Below are 21,555 nucleotides of genomic sequence, written 5' to 3' on the forward strand. Positions count from 1 at the left end.
GTGTCCTCAGACCCAGTGACTGAAGTCAGTCCACTGTCATCGCCTGTCCTGGAGTCAGCAGTACAGGACATGTGCCCCCCACAGTGGAGCCTTGCATGTACCACACCAGCTGAGCCAGACATACTTCTGTCTCTCCCTGCAGTAGAGGCTGGCTTAGTGTCTGGGTTTTGTTTTTCTTTCATCTTGCATCAGGGATTGAACCCAGTGCCTTCTTGCCAAGCTACATTCCAAGCCTTTTTCTATTTGCTTTTATTCTGAAAACAAGGTCTTGCTGAGGTGCTAAGTCATCCAGGTGATGCTAGAATTTAACATCCTCCTGGTTCAGCCTCCCACAGTGCTGGAATTGCAAGTGTTCACCCTTACATCCTGCTCTGACTCGGTGTATCATTGAAATCCATATGAAAGTCCTCTGTGTTCCACAGCCCTTAGGCATCGGAGCCAATGCACACACTAACACATGGACCGGTCCTTAGATTCTCAAAGTATCTGTTTATTGTTCTTGTCAGACCCAAATCCAGCGCTCCCACCCCCTAACAAGGCTCACCCCCTTATTTCTTTCCCTGTTGCTGGGGGTGGGGTCCCCACACTGGACACATGGACCTATGGGCAAGCCGCAGTCACTCGAGGTTTCTCTGGTTCTGAAGCCCCAATCTCACTTGGCAATGGCAGCTTCTGACACCACGAATAAAGTCTCCACAGCTCTGCAATTTGGAGCATGAAGAACTTTCCGGGAACCAAAGCAGGAGAGTGAATGTTCTACAGTCCTTTAGGAAAGGCACTTACAGACATGACCAGGAAGCAAACAGAACCCCACTAGAGTTCTGTCATGCTCTTTAGCACTTTACAGTACATTTTTCTGCCCAAGGAACTCCAAAAGGAAGAAAATAAACAAATCACAGAACAGTATCCTTTTGAAGAGCATACTTTAGGGAGGTAAAAATTGAACAGGTCACGTACACAGGAACACAAGACACAGGAGACCTGTGTAGATGGGCACTTCCACTTGCTACACACACAGTTTTAAAATATAAATCACAACCAGTGGTGATGTAAGCATCACGTACACCGCATGTCCTACAGCTCAGCTGCTTCAGCTCCACGGGGAGACTCTAAGAGAGCATGAAGACCTCTTGACTTGCGGGCAACAGTGTCCCTTCAAAGGGTCTTGTCTGTGGCTGCAGATGAGCTCCACCGCAGCTGCTCTTCCTCCCTGCATGTCATTTTGGGAACTGTCGCTGCTCTTGGGAATCTTGTGCGTAGGGGTGGGTGTGTAATATGACACATTTCTGCCTTTTGGAGAAAGGGTTAGGACAAACTGGAAGCCCATCCCAACCCCCATGCCAAGTTTCTGCTCTGACTTTCTCACACACCTAGCTTCAAGACCTTCACTCCTGGCTGGCTGGACCTTGGTCTGCTCCTCCAAAAGCTGGAAATCACACGCTGCCTCCTCTCATGGTGTCGCGGTGTCGGGGAACACCAATGGTCCCTGCATGGTCCGGCCCTGGGACATCGGCCATTCTCCCCACAGTCCCAGCCTTTGCTTTGAACATGCAGCCCTTCAAATCGCTTCCTGTATTTTTTCTTTGGAAGGCGGCTTTTGTCCCCAAATACTGAAGAACCCAAGGGAAGCTGGGGTGGAAAACATGGGTATGCATGCTGCAGAAGTTCCTGCCAACTCTGAGCCACGTGTGTGTAAGAAAGCCTAAGGCAGGAGCTCGAGGCAGCCCAGCCGTGGGCTCTGAAGACAGGCGTCCACTGCGCTCTTGCAGGGCCCCTGCCCACTGCTCCCAGCAGGGTCTTTTTGCTGCTCCCTGCCACTTGCTCTTCTTCAAGCGCCACCCGCTGAGACCTTTTCTGCCCTGCTCAGCCCTAACCAAGCCGGGCCTCACACTGAGAGGCCCAGGTACCTGTGAGACAAGGCTCCCTCCCTCCACCCCCAGGGCCATCACAAAGCCACCACCCCTGGCTGCCTCCCTCAGGTGCACCCTCAAGGGGGGATACGCAGGATCCTCTTGAAGGTCTTCCTGAAATTCTCATTGCACAGTGGGTAGATGAGTGGGTTCAGCGTGGAGTTGAGGTAGCCCAGCCAGATGGTGAACATGTGCACAGGCTCGTTAGAGCAGCTCTTGCAGAAGGCAATGACCATGAAGAACACAAAGTAGGGGATCCAGCAGAGAATGAAGGCTGCCATGATGCACCCTAGCTGCTTAGCTGCCTTCCGCTCCCGGTTCAGATGCAGCCCTGACGTGTACTGTCGCGAGTGTGAACGCAGCCTCCTCCACGTGAACTTGATGTAGTCCAGGCCGGAGTTGGACCCGCTGCGTGGCTGGCCACCCATGGGCGCCGCCTCAGTGCTGGTATCGGAATCTGTGATCGGGAAGGACTGGCCATCTACCACTGTCCACTCCTCCGGCCTAGCACTGATACTGTGTGTGGCCCGGCTCTGTCCACTCAGCTCAAGCTGGCTGTGCATGTGGTTCAGGGCTTCACAGCACCTGCCATCTCCCACTGCCAGCATGGGCATCTGCCGAGTGCCCACCTCTCCCCCCTCGTCTTCACTGAGGACAGCTGCACATGGCATGTCCACGAGGTGTTGGGATGATGGCATTGGGGTGTGCACCCCACTGGCATCTTTTGAGCATCTTTTTGGATCCTCCCACGGTGACTCCTTCCCCATCCTCCTGGTGTCCACCTTGGCATTCTCCAACTTCAGCTTCATCTCTGAGAAGGAAGGGAGGGAGCTGTTGATGAGCTGGCGGTGCTGACAGTGTCGCCGTACGGCCTTGTAGATCCGGATGTAGAACCACAGCATGAGCAGGGTGGGCAGGTAGAAGTTGATGATGGCAGTCATGACCTTGAACCAGGTGACATCGTAGAAGTCTGTCTCACACTTTTTCTCCCGGGGCTCTGACGTCGGGGCCATGAAGTGGTGCCAGCCCAGGATGGGAATCACCCACAGGAAGGAGAGAAGCCAGGCTCCCAAGATAGTGGCAGATGCACGCGTCTTGGTCCGATACCTCAAGTACCTGAGAGGCTGCTGGACAGAACGGTAGCGGTCAATGCACAAGATGAAGACACTGAAGATGGACGCTGTGCTGGCCACATAATCCATAGAGAGCCAGAAGAGGCAGAGCGGGCGGCCCAGGATCCACGCAGACCTGTGGAGGTAGAGGATGCTCATGGGCATGACCACGGCACCCACGATCAGGTCGGCCACCGAGAGGCTGACAATGTATAGGTTGCCCACTGTGTGCAGCTTCCGCTCGCTGCGCACAGCGTACAGTACCAGCAGGTTGAGCGCCACGGTGACCAGCGACACGCTGCTTAGCACCACCACCAGCGGCATCAGCTGGCGGGTGGGGGTGGTCGTACTGTTGCCCTCCAACATCCTGTCTTCCAGGGCCCAGGAGAAATTGGACAGGGTCACTGGGGTCATTCCTGGGAGGAAAGACATAAGGACAAGGCCAGAGGTCAGACATACCTGATCAGCAGCATCACTTCCCCCAAAATGGCCTGGGCACTTTGGTGCTGTCTAACATCTGGTTACCTATCTAACATTCCAGGGCTGCCTTCCCCATTCATTCATTCAATTTATGGAAGCCTGCTGTGGTGGTGCAGTCCTGTGATCCTAGCACTCAGGAGGCTGAGGCAGGAGGATTGCTGTGACTGGACTATACAGCCTATCTCAAAAAAGAAAATTTAAAGAAAATCATTGAATGCCAAGGCATTGAATGCCTTGTTCTATGTGTTGCACTTACAGCAGTGAATAAAACAGACAAACTCTTGACCCTCCTTGTGCTTGCCATCAAGGGAGGAAATTTGGCCAAAACTACATAGTAAATAACTAGTGTCAGAGTCAGGTGCAATGGCACATGCCTGTCATTCCAGCACTTGGAAAGCTGAGGCAGGAAGGTCACTGCAAGTTCAAGGCCAGCCAGGGGTACATACTGAGTTTGAGGCCAGCCTGTACTACAGAGTGAGACTCTGTCTCAAACAAACAAAACCAGAGCCAGTCTCATCCTGTCCCCATTCCAGGAAGGTGGGGGCTGAGCAGATGGGCCAGGCTGAAAGCGGTATCTGCTTCCTCTTTGCTGGTACAGGAAGTGGCCATGGGACAGCTGTGATCAAGGAAGTGCAGGGCACATTCCTCTCCTTCCTGAAGGAGATTGGGGAAACCGGTTAGTACTGTGGAAGTCATTTTGGGGGCATCAGGGCAATGCCAAGAAAACCACCAAGATGCCAGCTCAGCCCTTCTATCCCTGCACTGCTGACTATGCCCTGGAAGCTTCTTCCTCCAGACTTTTAATAGGAGAACTAACGAGATTCCTTCTCTGCTTAGGCCACAGTTCAGGGAGTTCTGCCTGCAGCTGAAGCCTCTCTGGCATGTGGAGGCTACAGGAGAGTTGTACCTAAAGAACCCCAATCATGGAGCACATCCTGCAGGCCAAAAAGGAAGGTCTCAGACTGGGGTGTGGCTCCGTGGTAGAGTATGTGTGTGGCATGAGTGTGGCCTTGGGTTCATTCCTTAGTGCTGCAAAAATTATTTTAAAAAGAGGAAGACATGTTTTCAAATGGGAGGGAGGGTCATGTTATTTAAAAACACAGTTATTATTATACTTTTTCTTTGGCTTTGTGAGACAGAGTCTCACTATGTAGTCCAGGTTGGACTTGAACTCATGGCGATCCTCCTGGCTAGCCTCCCAAGTGCTGGGATTATTATCAGACGCACCACCACCACACCCAGCTGTTTTACTTTCATATTGGAAGAACAAGAAGCATCTTTTCATTGCACAAATTGTATCACACTAAACCTCTGCTAATGAAGGCCACACAGAAGACAGCTTGTGTCTCCTCACACTGTGATCCTCAAGGGAGTGGCGTGTATGTGGGCTTCCCTCACTGTCACAGAGTCCTGAGATACAGGTAATGAGCATGTAAAGAGAACAGGTTCATCTGGGCTCACGTGGGCATGCTGAACAGCCATGGTGGGGAAGGTGTCACGCAGCAAAACTGCCCACCTCATGCAGGAAGTGAACAGTAGAGGAAAGGCAGAGGGTGCCAGTGCCCGCTCCGAGGCCACGCCCCAATGACTTAAGAGCCTCTTGCTAAGCCCCACTTCTTAAACGGCCCACCAACTCCCAATAGTGCCTCCATGCTGACCAAGCCTCCAATACATGGGTGCCGGGGGATGCTAATGATCACAACTAAAACAGGTCAAAAGTGGAAGCAGGAATTAAAACTTCTAGAAGCAGTTGTTAGGTTTTCATATTCATTAATGAGTAGTGTGATTTAAAGAAAATCTGAGATACAGTGAGTTTAAATTTCTCTTGTTTCTTTTGCAAAAAGGAAATTTAGTTTTACATTAAGACAGAGCCAGATAAGTTCTGAAGTAAAAAAGCTAAATCTGTATCATTCTTAAAGATAAAAATCGAGCCCCTAAGGCATTTGATTCTTGGGGAAGAAACCTTTAGCAATGATTTTGCCCTGGCTCTGCCACTGATTTTCTTGGTAATCTTCCAACCTTATTTTGTCCTGGGGTTGCTGGGTGGGAGGGCTCTAGAGATGCCCTCACCTCTCTCTTTAGAGTTTCCCTTGTTATATTTTGTTTGTTTGACACAGAGTCTCTTTCAGGCTGGCCCCGAACTCATGATGACCCTCCTGCCTCAGCCTTCTAAGATGTATGATAAGATGTGTGATAGTTTCCCTGCTCTAGCTTTTACATTTTTACTGCAGCCCAGAACTGCCCTACGTGGTGGTACAACCTTCTGCTCTCTAGTTGAAGCTTCTGTGGCTGGTTCAATATCTCTCCATCCTGTGACAAAGTCCTGTCCTGTCCACTGTTCCTTGGACCTTTCACTTCAGCCAGCACTTCTCTGAGGACTCCCACTCCCAACCAAGGCGGTGGCTTGTGGCTTTGTCCATCCCCACCACAAATGCTGAGCTCAATCTTGCTAAACCCTGCCTGATTATAGTCACCCACAGGCAACCCTGGGTGGAGGAGAAGGCTGAGGCAGGAAGCATCACTTAGGAAGCTGCATTTTCCAGTACTGGATGGAAAGAATACAGAAGTGGCTCTGCAGTGTGGCATTCTCAGGGCAGCACCAACTCCCTGCTCTAGAGGCATCATTCTGTCTATTCTCAGTGCCTGGGACACAGAGAGGACAAAAACCTATTTCTTTACTTATGTGGGTACTGTTTATCATATAGCAGAAATATTGTACAGAAAACTATTTGTTTTACATGAAAATCTGTGTTTTCTTTTTTTATGCAAAAAGAAGTTTCCAGGATCTGTAATGTGCACCCATAGTCCCAGCTACTCAGGAGGCCGAGGTCCACTTGAACCCAAGAATCTGAGGTTAATCTGGGCAACACAGCAAGAGCTCATCTCAAAAATAAAAGTTATGATTGAATTGATCTCATTAAACTAAAACAGTGCAGAATATGGTTTAAAGGCTGGGGTCTACAAGTGCCTGCAGTTTACTTTGAAATGAACCAAAGTATAGGTTGGATGGATGAATGTTTAGAGGAATGGATAAATGAACAGATACAGGATAGCCTGAAAGAACAAAATGAGGTAAGGGTGTGCTCAGTGGCGCAGAGGTTGCCTAGCACATGCAAGGGTGTGAGTTCAATTCCCAGTACTACACACACACACACAGACCACCATGTCAATTCATAATCCAGGAAGTAAGTATATAGTGTCTGCTGCATAATACTTTCAACGTTTCTACTTAATCAGTAAGTTTCATAATAAAATGTTGGGGGAAATTAATGTAGCATGTATGATCATATTCACTGATTACTGTATGCTCAATGCTTGATCCCATTTTTGCCTTTCTAGCCCAGACAAGTGTTTTGTGCAAAGATTTTTATCTTTACAAAAGCTCAGGGGCTGGGGTTGTGGCTCAGTGGCATAGTGTGTGTGTAGCATGCATGAAGTCCTGGGTTCCACCAGAGCCAGAAAAAAAAAGGTGAACAGAGCTGGGCATGGTGGTGGTAATCCCAGCACTTGGCAGGCTGAGGCAGGAGAATCACTGCAAGTTCAAGGCCAGCCTGGGCTACAAAGTGAGCTCAAGGCCAGCCTGAACTGTATTGCAAGGCTCTGTCTCAAAGAGACCAAAAAAGAACAAATAACCAAAAGGCAGTGTGAAATATCTCAGACCTTATTCATTCAACAAACATTTTTTGGTGAGGCTCTTGCCCAGCTCACTGGCTGGAGGAAGAGCACACACTCTACCCGGAGTTGCTGGGCTGCGAAGAAATTTTCAAAGGCAGAAGCAGTAGCTAGGCTACATCTAGGGGGACTATGGGGTCATCTCCCTGCAGATGGAGGTGACCTGGGCACAGGGCCTAGAAAATGCTGGCCACCCCAAGAGACTGCAGCACCTGTCTGGCCCAAGAATGCCACGCCATTCCAAGGAAGCAGGGAGCCTGGGGACAGACTGCTGAGGAATGTGAATGTAAATGACTTCCCAAGAAGAAGGCCAGGCCTGAGGGCCTCTGGGGCCAGGCCCAGAGACTGCAAGTGCACAGTGGGTACGGCAGAGGGGACAGGAAAAAGGAATACTCACTCAGGTGGCACTTGGGACTGCCACCCTACTGGAGCCTCGGACATTGCACCCTCTTCCTCAGGGCTGGAGATAGAAGCCAGAGCCTCTGTTTGGCTAATCTCATTACAACCTGCTCCTCATCAGAATAATTTTTAAGTGATTAAGAATTTCAAGTAAGGCTAAGTAAGGCTAGGGGTATAGCTTAGTGGTAGAGAGCTTACCTAGCTCACACACACACACACACACACACACACACACACACACTGTGCATATTTGCCAAGTGTGGTGGTACATGCCTGTAATTCCAACACTTGGGAGGCTGAGGCAGGAAAAGTGCTGACATTTTGAGGCCAGTCTAAGCTACATAGTGAGTTCAAGGCTAACATAAAAAAATATATAGTGAGACTCTGTCTCAGAAACAACGATTTCGAGATGAATATACTGGACCAGGCTCGGCGCCTTGGGCACAGGGTCTGTCCCATGCCAAGGACACCAGCCCTGCTCTCTGCCTGCCACACAGCCTCCAAACAGGTGCCAGGTGCTTTCCCCTGCTTCAGGGACCTGCATTCACAAGCAGACCCATGAATGGGTTCCCTGTGTATGTATCTTCCAGAGGGCCAGCCACTGTGGCACAGGTGGGATGAGTGGAGATGTGGGTCCTCTCTGGCCCTATACCACTCAGGGGACCCCAGCTGGACGGGGTGCCTCCCTGGCAGCCAGACAGGGGGTGTGCTCAGAGCAGAGAAAACGATGCCACAGGAGGTTCTTGGGACAAGGACATTTGGAGACAGTAGGAGGACATCTGCGTCCTGTGCAGAGCTGGGTTCTACCCATTTTCTGCTACCTATAGGGCTGGCACCTGCTCTGTGGCTGCCCCCTCCCTCCAGCCCCAGGAGGACTGGCTCTGTACAGCCCAAAGCACTGCTTACTGTCCAGAGCAGAAACGGACCTTTGTCTCCACATGGCTGGAACAAGCATGCAGATCATCATGTTTACATTAAAGTGATGGTGTCATACCACATCCATGAGCTACGAGCCAGCAGACAGATGGATGTCAGTATTCCATGGGGCCCAGGATGCAGGCAAGCAACTGAGACCTGAGGAGTCAAGTCCAGGTCACTTTTCAGACATCAGTTACTAAAAGCCCATGAGGGAGACTGACAAGGCCCAGCTAGTGAGGGGAAAGTAAATGGTCAGTTCAAGCTCACAGAGGCAAAGCAACTTACTGCAGGTCACACAGCCAGGAAGTGAGCACTGTAGTCTGACTGGTTTCTCAATCTTGGTAGCATCAACACTGTGCTCAGCTCTTCCTTGCTGTGCAGACTGTCCTGGGCCGTGTGTGTTTGGCAGTGTCCCTAGTTACTATTCACTAGGTCTCAGTAGTAGCCACCCTCTCCCAGGTGGTAAGGACCAAACATCTGTTGCTGCCAGGTATGCGCTGGGAGACAGAAGCATGTCACTGAATAAGGTGTGCACAAAACACCCACGGCCCTCATGGGCCTGAGACCCTAGCTCTCAGCTCCAACAAAGCAGGGTTTTGGAAAAGGGATGTTGCTGGGCAGGGTGCCGAACATCTCTAGCCCCAGGAAGACTGTGAGTTGAGCCCAGCTTGGGCAACTTCAAACTGTAATGAGACCCTGGCTCAAGAAAGGTGGGAGACAAGGAGGGAGGAAGAGAAGGAGAGGACAGATGTTACCCAACATCACAAGGTGCTTCCATTGCAGGAAGTGAAAAGTGAGAGGGATCTTGGATCTGATTCCAAACCAGACACTTTGAGGACAAACTTTACTTAGGCAAGATGTACAGATGTTGGGCTGACACTCTGGGTGATTCTTGTACTGGCCCAACCCCAGCCCTCAGGTGCTTTTAGATAGAGCACCCTAAGCACTTCATTTCAGTCCCTGGCATACAGGAGGTGCTCAATTATTGCAACTGTCTTTTTTTTTTCCCTATTTCTATTGAGTGGCATCACCATCTATAGCTGGTTCTATCAGGCTACAGGAAATTCCCTTGACTTTGCCCTGTTTTTCACTTAGGCAAAATAATGACAGTCTCTTCTGAGCTTAAAAGACAATGCTGCTTTAGAGCTAAGTGTGGCGCTGCCTGGAGCACAGACTACAATTCCCAGGCTCCTCCGGGGCTGGATGGAGCCACATGACTAAATTCCAAATGGAAGTGTGATCAATAACTTCCTGAAAACCACCCTGAGGTGAGCACCTCACCACTATACCATGCACCTGGGCCATGATTTATGCTTCACCAAGAGCCCAAAAGTAAGAGGCCTGACCAGAACTGGCTGAACCTCTGAAATTGTGAGCCCAAATTAACCTTCCCTATAGCCGATTATCTCTGGCATTTGTTACAGTAACAGGAAGCTGACTAACATGAATGATAGGGGGATGTTCTTTCTCTGGTGCCAGCGACCCTGCCCTTTCCCTCGCTGCCATTTCTCCATGCCCAGCCCCAGGCTGACATGTGTGGGTGCTCAGCAGAAGACACAGCAAGAGGACATGTGGGTGTGCTGCCTATGAGGTTGCTGTGGGCTGGGTAGGTGCCTGTCCACTGTTGGAGGTTTAGTCACCATGATAGTGACATAAGGTGGGGGACTTGTAAGGGGGGGTCCTGCCAGGAAGTCCTGTGTCACTGGGGGCCTGCCCTTGAAAGGTGGCTCTTGTGGGACCCCTGAAGTCTCAAGAGAGGAAGTTGGGAGCCCTGGGTCTCTCTTTGGCTTCCTGCTTTGTGATGTTACCTGTCGCTTGTGCTTGTGTTTAGGCTGGACATCAAACCAATGGAACTGCAGCCTCCAAAATCATAAGCTAGTTTGTGGTGCCACACACCTGTAATCCAAGCACTCAGGAGGCTGAGGCAGGAGGATCTCTGCAAGTTCAAGGCCAGCCTGAACTACAAAGTCAACTGAGGCTATAGAATGAGTTCATGGCCCCTCTGAACTATATAGCAAGACCCTGTCTCCAAAACAAACACACAAAATACCTATGAGCTAAGCAACCTCTTTATTCTGTTCAGTTAGCCTGCCTCGGGTATTTTGCCACAGTAACAAAATGAATTCACTCAGAAAGGTAGCTACAGAATAGAACATACCATTGTCAATGATAATCACATCTATTGGACAACAGCAATAATGCTTACTGTGGAATTAAGTTTATAAAGGACATTGTACAGAATGGTGCTATGTCTAATAACAGGTTAAATTGAAGGGGAACTTCTGCTATGTTCACAGTAATTTTCATGAATATCGGGATGATATTTATTATCTTTGGTATTTCCTAAGATTTCAGGAATGAGACTGTCTTAGGAAAAACAGGAACCAAAATTGTTTTTTGTTGTTTTCAATTCTTCTTCTTGTTCTTCTTCTTTGTTTTTTTTAGACAGGGTCTTGCTATGTATTTCAGGCTGGCCTTGTACTTACTCTACGGCCCCAGTTGACTCTGAACTCAGGGCAATCCTCCTGCCTCAGCCTCCTGCATGCTGGTATCAAAAGCCTAGGCCACCATGCCTGGCAACTGCATTCATTTTTTTAAGAAGGTGTTTCCATAGAAGTATCTAAAATTAGATTAGGAAGACTCTGCCAACAGGAACAATAATTGAACTTTACAATTCACTTAGGATGGGTGGAAACAGATTTTAATTTAAAAAATAAAGATGTTTTCTTAAAAGATGGTGAGAAATGCTTGGTGCCTCTTCTATTTCCCTGGGTGAAAGTGAGAATTCAGACTTTCTCTTTTGATGTTTTCTAAAGAGTCTTCCCTGCTACACCTCATTCCGAGCTCCCCCACCCTCAGCATCCCTGGCAATCCCAGTTTCTTCACTGTAATTTCCAAGAAAAGGGTGCTGTGCAGGGGGTGCATGTTCTCCCAGGGCTGCCAGGGCCCAGTCCTGCATGGTATTGGTCTTAGCAGTGTTGCCAATGTGATGCCCACAGTGGATTACAAATGCCCATGGACCCCCCACCCCCAGATCAGGCCTTGTGACAGGGTCTCGAGGTGTCTCAGCTGACTTGGGGGTAGCAGTGGTCCCCACAGTTTTCTAGGAGTGGAGAACAGGGCCTGTAGAGAGCAGACAGGGACAAATTCTCTGCTCTGCTGGCATAGGACATCTGCTACTCAGGTGTCATCACTGGCTGCTGACCTGCCTGTCTTTAAAATAAAGTCTTTAATAGGGCTTTTGCTTATTTTCCTGTCCCAGGGATTGAACCTAGGGCCTTTGCATGAGCTCTATCCCTAACCTTTTATTTGACTTTTTCTTTTGAGACAGGGTCTCCCTAAGCCACTAAGTTTCCCAGGCCCGGCTTGGGAATGATATAAATGTTTAAACTTGGATTCAATACAACAGTGACAATAGCTGAATTTTACGATTCTCTTGGGACAGCGAAATTTTATGGCATTACAATAACATCGTAAGGAAACACACAGTAGCTCACGACTTTCTGGCTCCCCTGTCTTTGCAGCTGTTTAACATCCACTTCCTCCCACTAGGGCTAGAGACAGGTTCCTAAGATCCTCCATGTCATTTCAGTGACAGCAAGCAGGTTACTCAGCAGGAACAGCTTCGGTACCAAGACTTAAATAAAACACATCTAGAGGGCCAGGGGATGGCTCAGCAGTGGGCGCTTGCTAGCACACGTAAGGCCTTGAGTTTCATCCCTAGCACTATAAAAACAAAACAAAACAAAAAACAAAAAAACCCCACCATATTCTGGCAGTTATGTGCATAGCACTGTGTGTAGCAGTACAATTCATGATAGCCAAACCTTGGAATCAAGCCCTGCAAGGAAAGCCACGTGTGGCCTGGGGCATGGCTTGGTGGTAAGGCAGTTACCTCCTCTGTGCTGTGAGTTCAAGCATCACTACTACAAAAAACCCAAACCAAGATCCAAGAGAGACCAAAGAACAAATTTTGTTTTGTTTGCATTTTTGCTTGTTTGAGACAGTGCCTTGCTGTGTAGTTCAGGTTGGCCTGGAACTCACTATGTAGCTTGGGCTTCCTTGGAACTGACAGCAATCCTCCCCACTCAGCCTCCGCAAGTGCTGGGTGTCCAAGTGACATCTATCTTCTATGACCTTCAAGTAGCTTTCATATCCTCCCCTTCACTCTCAGTCTCTTTTTCACTGGAAAGGAAGGCAGTAAACAAACAAATACATATTCCATGGAATGGAAAATATGAGCATCTGTGCTAAAATCAGACAGGCACATATACACACATTTCAGGATATGATATATGTTTCCATTTTGTTCCAAATCCCTGAAGATGAAGCCTTGTGAAATCCACTGTCAAAGAGCAAAGTGACCCAGAGTGCTCTCTTCTTAAAAAAATTTATGATATTGCAGTAAATAAAAGAATTGGGATAAAACAGGGAGGTGTAGCATTTGCAGGGAGGGCTCTAAGTAATCAGGAGTCTCTCTAATTTGTCTCCTTTAGGTGGGTGACTTGGGCCTAGCTGTAGCTCCTTCTTGCCCACTGCTGGGCTCTCTATTTTCTGAGATAAGGTCTCACTATGTAAGTCAAGCTGTCCTTGAACCCACTATGATCCCAAGCTGGCCTCCTGGTTGCTAGGATTACAGGGGTGTGTGCCACCACACCCAGCTCCCTGGGAATCTCTTGTCCAGGTTTGTTTACAGAGACTTCTGATTCTTCTGCAAGTGCAGGCAAAGGCCCTGGACAAGTGGGTGTGTGCCTGGAAATCCAGCTATTCTGGAGGCTGAGGCAGGGCGATCACTTGTGCTGAGGCACTTACAACCTGCCTAGAAACACTAGGAGATACTGTCTCAAAAATACAAAATACCATTCGACCCAGTTATTCCCCTTCTGAGTATTTCCCAGAAGAATTAAAAACATCATACCACAGAAATTTATGTGTATCCATATTTATAGAAGCACAACTTGTAATAGCTAAACAATCCAAATGCCCATCAAAAGAAGATGGTTTTTTTAACCCAGCTATAATGAAGAATGCACTTGAGACATTTATAGGGAAATGGATACAACTTGAGACCATACTCATAAGTGAAATAAATTACATTCAAATGTATAAATATCACACTTGTCTCCCTACTGTAAGAAGCTGAAAGAGTAAATAAGATCCAAAATGTACAATAGATATTGTAAAATAGGAAGAAATCTTTCAATAAGAGAGAGAAACTGGGATGGGGGAAAGGAGAAAAGAAGGAAGGAAAAAGGGAATATAAGTAAATAGATACACATACAGGAAAAGTAGTTTAAATAATTATGCTACTAATTGCTATTCATTGAAAAGAAAGGTTTGTGCCTACAATGTTTGACCAATTTTTCATGTCGGTACCTTGCATGAGCAAATGCTTCGATAACAGTACGTAACATGCTAACCATTGTTACTCTCCTAAAATCCTATTTTGAAATTTTGTACCACTGCCTTTTCTTAAGAATAAAAAATAAAAAACTGATGAACAAAAACCAAATAAACCAGAAAATCCTGAACATTTTATTTGTTATAGATTACAGCTAGACATCCCCCAAAGCCTCATGTGCTCCTAAATGGGGCTTTGGAGGGGAGACAGGACCATGGGAGTGTGGCACTCATCAGTGGGTTGGGTCAGTGATGAGGTTATGGCTGAATATGATGGAAGAGGTGAAGCCGGGGGAGAAGGCAGTCCCTGGAGGCATGGCCTGGGAGGGCTCATCTCTTCTCGACTCCTCCCTTCAATTTCTGCTTCCCACGGACAGCTCGTCCTCCCCATCCCCCTCTGCCAGGCTGTCCTCAGAGTCATGAGACAACAGACTGAAACCTCCAGGAACTGTGAACCAAATAAACTCTCCTTTGGCTGATTGATGTTAGGTGTTGTGTCTCAAGAGATGATAAAATGATTAAGTATTTAAGACAAACATAAGGATTCTGGCAAGTGCAGAGGTACAGACAAAAGACCTCCAAGCCTTGGGACCAAAGAACCATGCAGGCATGGGTGTGCTGCACCCTTGTTTAGGTGCATGTGTTTGACACCCTAAGCTGGAGAAGCTGACAACTCAGAAATACGAATATGCACAAACTAAAAGAATCCAAACAGGCCTTCAGAGAAGTGCGAGGCACTGAGCCCGAGGATCAGGAAGAGGGCAGCCTAGCAAAACAGAAAAATGTGACAACACCATGGCTCTGGCCCAGCCAGACACTGCATCTTGGTGTGAACTGGGAGGCAGTTTATCGGGCCTGAGATCTGCTTACTTTGGATTCTATAGTGGGCACTATAGCCCCACTGCTATCCTGGCCAGCAAAGGCCAACATGAGACACCCACCCCAGTAAGCCATAGGGTGTGACCCAGCCACCTTCAGTGATGCCCAGTCCTGAGTAGGGACCACTCTTTCATCCCTGCCTCATGTGACAGCATGTTCACAGCAGGAAGGACACGTCCACCCACCTGGCCAGGGAACCCCCAGAGCAGGAGCCAGGGGAACCCAACTTTTCCTCCCACCAGAAAGCAGTGGGCACTCCTCCTCCTTCCCCTTGGTTGTCTGGCTAATATTCTGGTGTTCACAGTCCTGGAGAGACATGAGGAGGGATGGAAACATATAGGGACAAGGGCCGGAAATGTCCTAAGTTTGGCAAGAGAGAGAGAAACCTACAGAATCCAAACTAAGTGGACCTCAGGCCCAATAAACTGCCTCTCAGTTCACACAAAGACACAGACGGCAAAGGACAAAGAGAAAATGCTGACCATAGGAAGGAAAAGCAGGCCCCCTACAAGAGAAGGCAGCAGATTTCCAGGCAGCTGGTATGGGCACAGGATGGAGGCCGAACAGTTCTCAGATTCCGAAAGAGAGGAATCAGCCCAGAATCTCACGCTGAGCAGACAGTTCCTGGAGAGGTGGAGGGAGCCTCACATTCTAGAGGGAGAACTTGTGTGAAAGTGCTGAAACCGACAGGCGGTGTGACAAGAGAATCAAGGTAGGCCAGAGCCACAAATTTTTCCCAACTGGAGTTCATGCGACTTTCGTCTGGGTGGCTGATGGGCCCTGTGGTGGACTGGTAAATGGTGGGCAACTTCTAACACCAACTGAAGTGAATCAACGTGTGCTGAGCGTGGATGGCCCACCTGAGGCCTGCTGCCAAGCTAGAAAGGAGAACTGAAAACAAAATGGAGAGCTGGAGAGGAGGAGTTTCAGTGTGCTGCCATGGGTTCTCCTGCTGCCGTGGGTTCTCCTGGATGAGCCTGTTGAGCTTCTTTCCTGACATGAACTCAGCTGCTCTCATTGCTGGGGGAGCTCAGGACCTCGTTGTCACTGAGGATGACTGTGTTACTTTTCGGGGGAGCCTTGGTTCTTATTTTGAGCGTTGTTTCCTGGCTCTTGTGCTGAACCCTCAACCTGGCACAGATAATTCATCTGCTGGCACAGAATTTCTGGCTTCCACTGCTGACCTTGGAACCTTCCCAGGGCAAATGCATGAAAAAGACTTGCATAAGTCGTTATCATGGCCTTTAGGCCACCAGTTGGACTCGTGGCAGGCATTTTCATGGGCTCTATGTCTTCAGCTGAACTCATGCAGGATACTGCCATGGGACCTGGGACCTCAGCTGGATTCTCTAGGTCTTTAGCGTGTGAACAGATTTCCTTCATTTTCTCTGTTTGACTCTTTAAGTGGCTATCATAAAATACTAGTATAAATGACGTGCTCTGTATGTAATTGTTTCCCTTGCAACCCCTGACTACAACAGGCCTTGTCTCAAAATAAAAACAGGATGCAGCTCATTGCCAGGCCCTGGGTTCAGTATTCAGCACTGGAAAAAGGCAGCTGCCATCCAACTCCGTAATCACACTGTGGTGTTTGCCTGAGAGAAAGTCTGCCTCAGATTACACGCAGACCTCTTTCAATCATTTCCAGCTGCCCCATCCTTAACAGGAAGGCATGGGGGCTCCAGCAGAGGCTTTGCAGGTGAAGGGCTGAACTAAGGCAATTCATGCACATGATAGGACCCTACTCTGCTGTAGGCAGGAGCAACCTAGTGCCGGTGTGTGGCTCAGTGGTACAGCACGTGCTTAGCATGCACAAGGCCCTGAATCCAAGGCCCAGCCCTGGAGAAACACAGGCTGTGGATGAGTGCCACAGCGCTGCACATCCAGGGCATGACATTGAGAGGCACCAACCCTAGCAGATTACTTACTGTGTGATCACATCTGCTAACATTTTCAAGATGACAGAACTATAGGACTACAAAACAATACCGTTTTCACATCTTCAATGCACTCTGTGTTTGAATGGAATGAATGAATGAATGAATGAATGAATGAATGAATGAATTTAGGTATCAACTCAGCTCAGCCTTAAAAGAGCAGGGCCACCCAGCCCAGTGGCTCTCTGGCTTGGTCTGCAATGAGGTCACACGGAAAAAAAAAATTTTTTTTGAAGAGTAGAATATATTTATTGAGGGAAAGAAAGCTTCTGTCTGAAGAGAGACAGATGGGGGTCCCAAGTGGGCTGCCCAGAAATTTGTTTTGAAAAACTCTTGCCTGGCCTGCTGTGGTGGCACATGCCTGTAATCCCAGCACTTGGGAGGCTGAGGACTATTGTGAGTTCGAGGCCAGCCTGAACTACAAAGTGAGATCTTGTCTCAAAAAGACAAAATCCAAAACCAAACAAAAAAAAACACCTTGCCTGGATCTTATCTCCTGTGTATGATCCCGATTTGACTGCTTCAAGAGGTGGGGTCTTGAAAACTCTCTAAATGGGTCTGGCAAGGCTGAGACTGCAACCTCTGCCTCCCCATGGAGCTCAGGAAGCTATGATCAACAGTCTGACCCAAAAGGCCAAGGGTCAGGGGTCATACTATGCCCATTCATTAATGCATTTGGGAATGAGTAATACAGCAGAAACTGTAGCAGGTGTTCTGCTGGCCAAGCTGCTGGAGACAGAGCCACAAATAACTCTTTCCTTTGGCTGTCTGGGCCCTGCCGAGTTCACCCAGGAATTCTCTGTCCAGTGGCTAGTTGGTGACAGTCCCCAGGGGCTGCCAGCACAGCTGACTTCTGGCTGTTTCCCAGGCCAAAACTGTCCAAGGACACACTCTTCACTTCAGAGAGCTCCTGGGTACCACAATGGCCCCAGGCACCTCGCAGGGCTGCCAGGGCCCACTCCTATATGTTTCCTTCTGGTTGTGCTCCAATGAGAAACACCTTGTCTCCAAGAAGTGATTAAGATCACATGGCAGCCACACAGGTGAAAGGAGTTTCCTTCCTGGCACTGGGTCTCCTGCTCAGCCCTGCTTTAACCTTTGCCCAGTATACAGTGGCACAGACATGACGGCCACACTGCTGCTCCACTGGGCTCAGCCTGAATGCTGTCTCCTCTCTGATATGGTGGTGGCCTGCTAACTGGAACCCTACCCAGGTTCCATTCAAGTTGCCTGGTGGCACATGTATCACCCCAACACTCAGGAGGCAGAGACAGGAGGATTGCAGCAAATATGAGGTTACATAGCAAGTTCAAGGCCAGCTTGGGCTACAAAGGAAAACTGTCTCAAAAAACCAAGAATACACTCATGTCCAAGTCCAACATCGAGAAAAAAAACCATGCATGATGACTGTTCCTGTCTGGGAATCACAGAACACAGCATCCTCCAGAGCTCTCTGCCCATCACTACCCAGGGCCACACACTGCATCCTCCCTTCCCACAGAACCCAGTGCCCCTCTCCCAAAACCTGCAGCCTGCACTGTCCCTGTCCCTCTCTCCCTCACCCTTTCCTGACCCATGGAAGCCTTCGGAGCCTCCTGCATGCATTTAGCCTGTTGTCCCCAACTCGGTGCAGCCTTGTCTCTGTTACCTGCACCATGGCCACCGCTATCCTTTTGCTGGGACGCTGTCCCCTCCCCAGCATGCCATACCACCTGTTGGCCCCTCACAACCCGGCTGTGACCATCTCACCCACGTGCAGTTTCCTGAATTTTGTACAGTATCTTTATAACCCTCTCAAACTGGGCTGTAATTGCTTAATTACCAAGCAGACTTTCTCACTAGACTGAGGACATTAGGCTTCAGGTCTGAATCACTTGTGCTCTCTGGGTCAGTGGTTCTCCGAGGTGCTCCTGTGGTGCACTCCAGGGCCCAACTGCTGTGTGGAAGCCTCCTCGCCTCTCAGGATGCCAGTCCCATCCTGCCCTGTCTAACAGGCTGCAGGCCTCAGGGAGAAATATGTCTCTTTTACCAGCTGGCCTGGTTCACACACAGTCAAGAGAAAGAGTTAGTGGGGCATGGTGGTACATACCTGTAATCCCAGCACTCCAGGAGGATCAAAAGTTTGAGCCCAGCCCGGGCAATTGAGCAATTTAGGGAGACCTTGTCTGCTAGTAAAAAATACCACAAGGCCTGAGGATGTACCTCAGTGGGAAGGTCCTGGGTGCTGACTCTAATGATGCAAAAAGGGAGCTCAAAGCAGCCTAGCAAGGAGGCAGGAAGAGAAAGTATGGGCATCCAGACTTGAAAAACCACTCTCCGTCCACATCTGCCTCTGCCACTGCCTCTGTCTCTGTCTTTGTCTTTCTCTGCAGGATTCTGACCCAGGTCAGCCTTGAACTTACTATGTAACCTAGGCTGCTCTCAAACTGACAGTGAGATTTCTGCCTCATCCTCATGAATGCTTGGATGACAGGTGTGTGCGGCAGAGTCACATTTACTGAGGCTTGCCACTGGACATGCACTGTCTCAGCATCTGTTTATGTTTGGTACTGGGGACGGATGCAGGACCTTGTACTTGCTGGACAAGCCCTGGACCATGGAGCTGCACCCAGCCTGCATCATCTCATGTAACCCTGGGGGTAGGAACTGTTGCTGTCACCCGCAAGTCCAGACAAGGCCCTGGGAGGCCGTGTTCCTTGTCCCAGCATGTGGTCATGTGGTCTCTGGGCCACAAAACTTGGTTGAGCATCTACATTGTTTTCTTTCTTCTATTATTCACACCCATGGGGTGGGATAGTGAAGCTCATGCTGGAAACCAGGGCAGACACAGAACAAGTCCGGGGCACTTTTGAGCCCTATTCCCTTCCCCACCCCCAGGACTCTACATTCTCACTTCCTATCACTCACCTTTATTTTACCAGTTTATTTGTTTTAGGTTTCTCCTGTAAGAGAAAACAGGATACTTGATGTTCACTCTTTCTTTTTTCTTTTTTGAGACAGGGTCTCACTATGTAGCTCAGGCTGGCCTCAGTCACAGAGGGATTCTCCTGCCTCAGCCTCCCAAGTGCTGGAATGACAAGTGTATACCACCACGTGCCAATAGCAAAATCTAACTCTGAGTCTGGCTTGAAGTTAAACTGCACATTCCTAACCTGAAAGTCAGGAAGACAAAGGGGGCCCCCTTCCTCCCAGGCCAGAAGCATCTCTTCTCTCTCTGCCCCAAATGCCAGGCTCTTAACTCCTGGCTCATGCAAAAATGTAGGAAAAGAATTAAGCAGATGCTGGAGGGATGGATGGGAGGCCCAGATCCCACCATGAGCCCAACAGAGCAGCTTGGGAACAACTGAGCTAAAGGAACCCTAAGTCCCCATATCCAGAGAGCTCTTTGAGGTGCACCTGCCTCTTGGAAGAATGGTTCCAGGCTGGAGATGCTCCTCTGCCACACTGGAACACTGTCACAGAGTGTCTGATGTGCAGGTGCCATAAAAGGCAGGGCCCTTATAGGCAGGTGCTGCCTCTGGGTTTCACACCCACCTTCCCTGCCTTGACCTGGATGTAAGTGCGGTCTGGCCACACAGTATGTTGCAGCCAGACCACTGTACCTTGCAGTCAGCCTGCATCTATCTCCCTTCAAAGCATGCATGTCCTTCATCCCTACTTTTCTGCATTGGCTTCTCCCTCAGAACTCACTCAACCTCCACTGGTCACAGACAACTGGACCAGCACAGCAAGTTCATCAGGGAAGAGGAGCAGACAAGTGAGCACCAAGGAATAGACAGGGTTCTGGTGTTTTCATTAAAATTCTACCCAGCATCTGGGATTAGTAACCATACAGGAACCAATTTGGGGCTTATCAAAACATCAGAGTCTGGGAAATGGAAAAATAGTCAGGGTTTTCATAAACTGTCACCAAGGAACCCTGTGCAGGACAGTTGCAGCTGTGAGAGAGCACATCCTGCGCTGGTCACTTGTCCTGGCCAAGCCCCGTCCAGCCTGCCCCACCTCATCCCTCACCACTGCAGCTTGAGCTGCTCAGTGAGCATCAGAGCCTGGAAGGCATTCTGTCCTGGACGTGGGGCTGTCAGCCTCTCACTGAGACACAGGACTCCTGGACACCGTGTGAGCATGTGTATGGGTGGGGAGTGCTTCGGGGGAACCCAGGTCTCACTTAGGCCATTCCAGCGTTTGCCCTAGCCTTGGAGAATCTTAGAGAATGAGATGAGCCCATGTCCACAGCAGTATTGTTCTCACTAACCAGAAGGTGGAAGCAGCCTTAGTGCCCACAGACAACTGACAAGGATAAACGAACGCGGATTGCCCACACAGTGGAATATAACTCAGTCATGAAAGGACAAACACAGAGAAACCTCGAGGGACACAAACCAGTTATAAGAGGCTTGGCAGTACAGAGCCAGCCAGGATGCTGATGCATCCCCAGCACCACAGAGGAGGTAAAGAAGTAAGGAACAGAGGAGGAAATAGGAAGAGCCAGAGTGAACTCAACAAGGGACAGAGGAAGGAAAGAAAGAAAGAAAAAGACAGATGAATGGATGCGGGCAATCCTACCTTCTGAGGCCCCAGGGACGGAGCAGTTACCTGGGAGCCATGGGTGTAGCTTATGTTCCTGAGCTGAACCCCACGAGAGTTTCCTACTAGGTCAGGAACACTTTACCATAATCACAAAGGAGCACGAGCAATGAGGCAGCCTCTTGAGGGTTGCCCCGCTGAAGGGACTTGGAGGGCCCTCTGGTAGCCATGTGGAGGTCTTCTTGGGAAGGCCCAGTGTTTTCTAAGAAGCTCACATCGAGCCGAGGCCCATTACAATGGCAGACTGAACACAAGAAAGCA

At 49.2% G+C, this 21,555-nt stretch overlaps 2 protein-coding genes across 9 annotated transcripts in view; both read right to left on the reverse strand.

The window, feature by feature from the left end:
* Atg7 (autophagy related 7) overlaps positions 1-21,555 on the reverse strand; it is a 298,368-nt gene that overhangs the window by 240,823 nt on the left and 35,990 nt on the right. The gene's annotated exons all lie outside the window — the stretch shown is intronic.
* Hrh1 (histamine receptor H1) overlaps positions 470-21,555 on the reverse strand; it is a 57,078-nt gene continuing 35,992 nt past the window's right edge. For 5 of the 8 annotated variants that reach the window (XM_003462739.4, XM_013144503.2, XM_063238006.1 and 2 more), the window contains one exon: positions 470-3,438. In XM_003462739.4, the coding sequence (XP_003462787.1) occupies positions 1,988-3,436 (1,449 nt within the window). In that variant the 5' untranslated portion in view covers positions 3,437-3,438 and the 3' untranslated portion in view covers positions 470-1,987. Of the gene's footprint in view, positions 3,439-12,535; positions 12,677-21,555 lie in introns of all 8 variants that reach the window. The other 3 variants (XM_063238004.1, XM_063238003.1, XM_063238005.1) reach the window with 1 other exon arrangement.

Source organism: Cavia porcellus, unplaced genomic scaffold (assembly GCF_034190915.1).
Source record: "Cavia porcellus strain 051 isolate PalLab524CR breed Dunkin Hartley unplaced genomic scaffold, mCavPor4.1 scaffold_27, whole genome shotgun sequence".
NCBI lineage: Eukaryota > Metazoa > Chordata > Mammalia > Rodentia > Caviidae > Cavia > Cavia porcellus.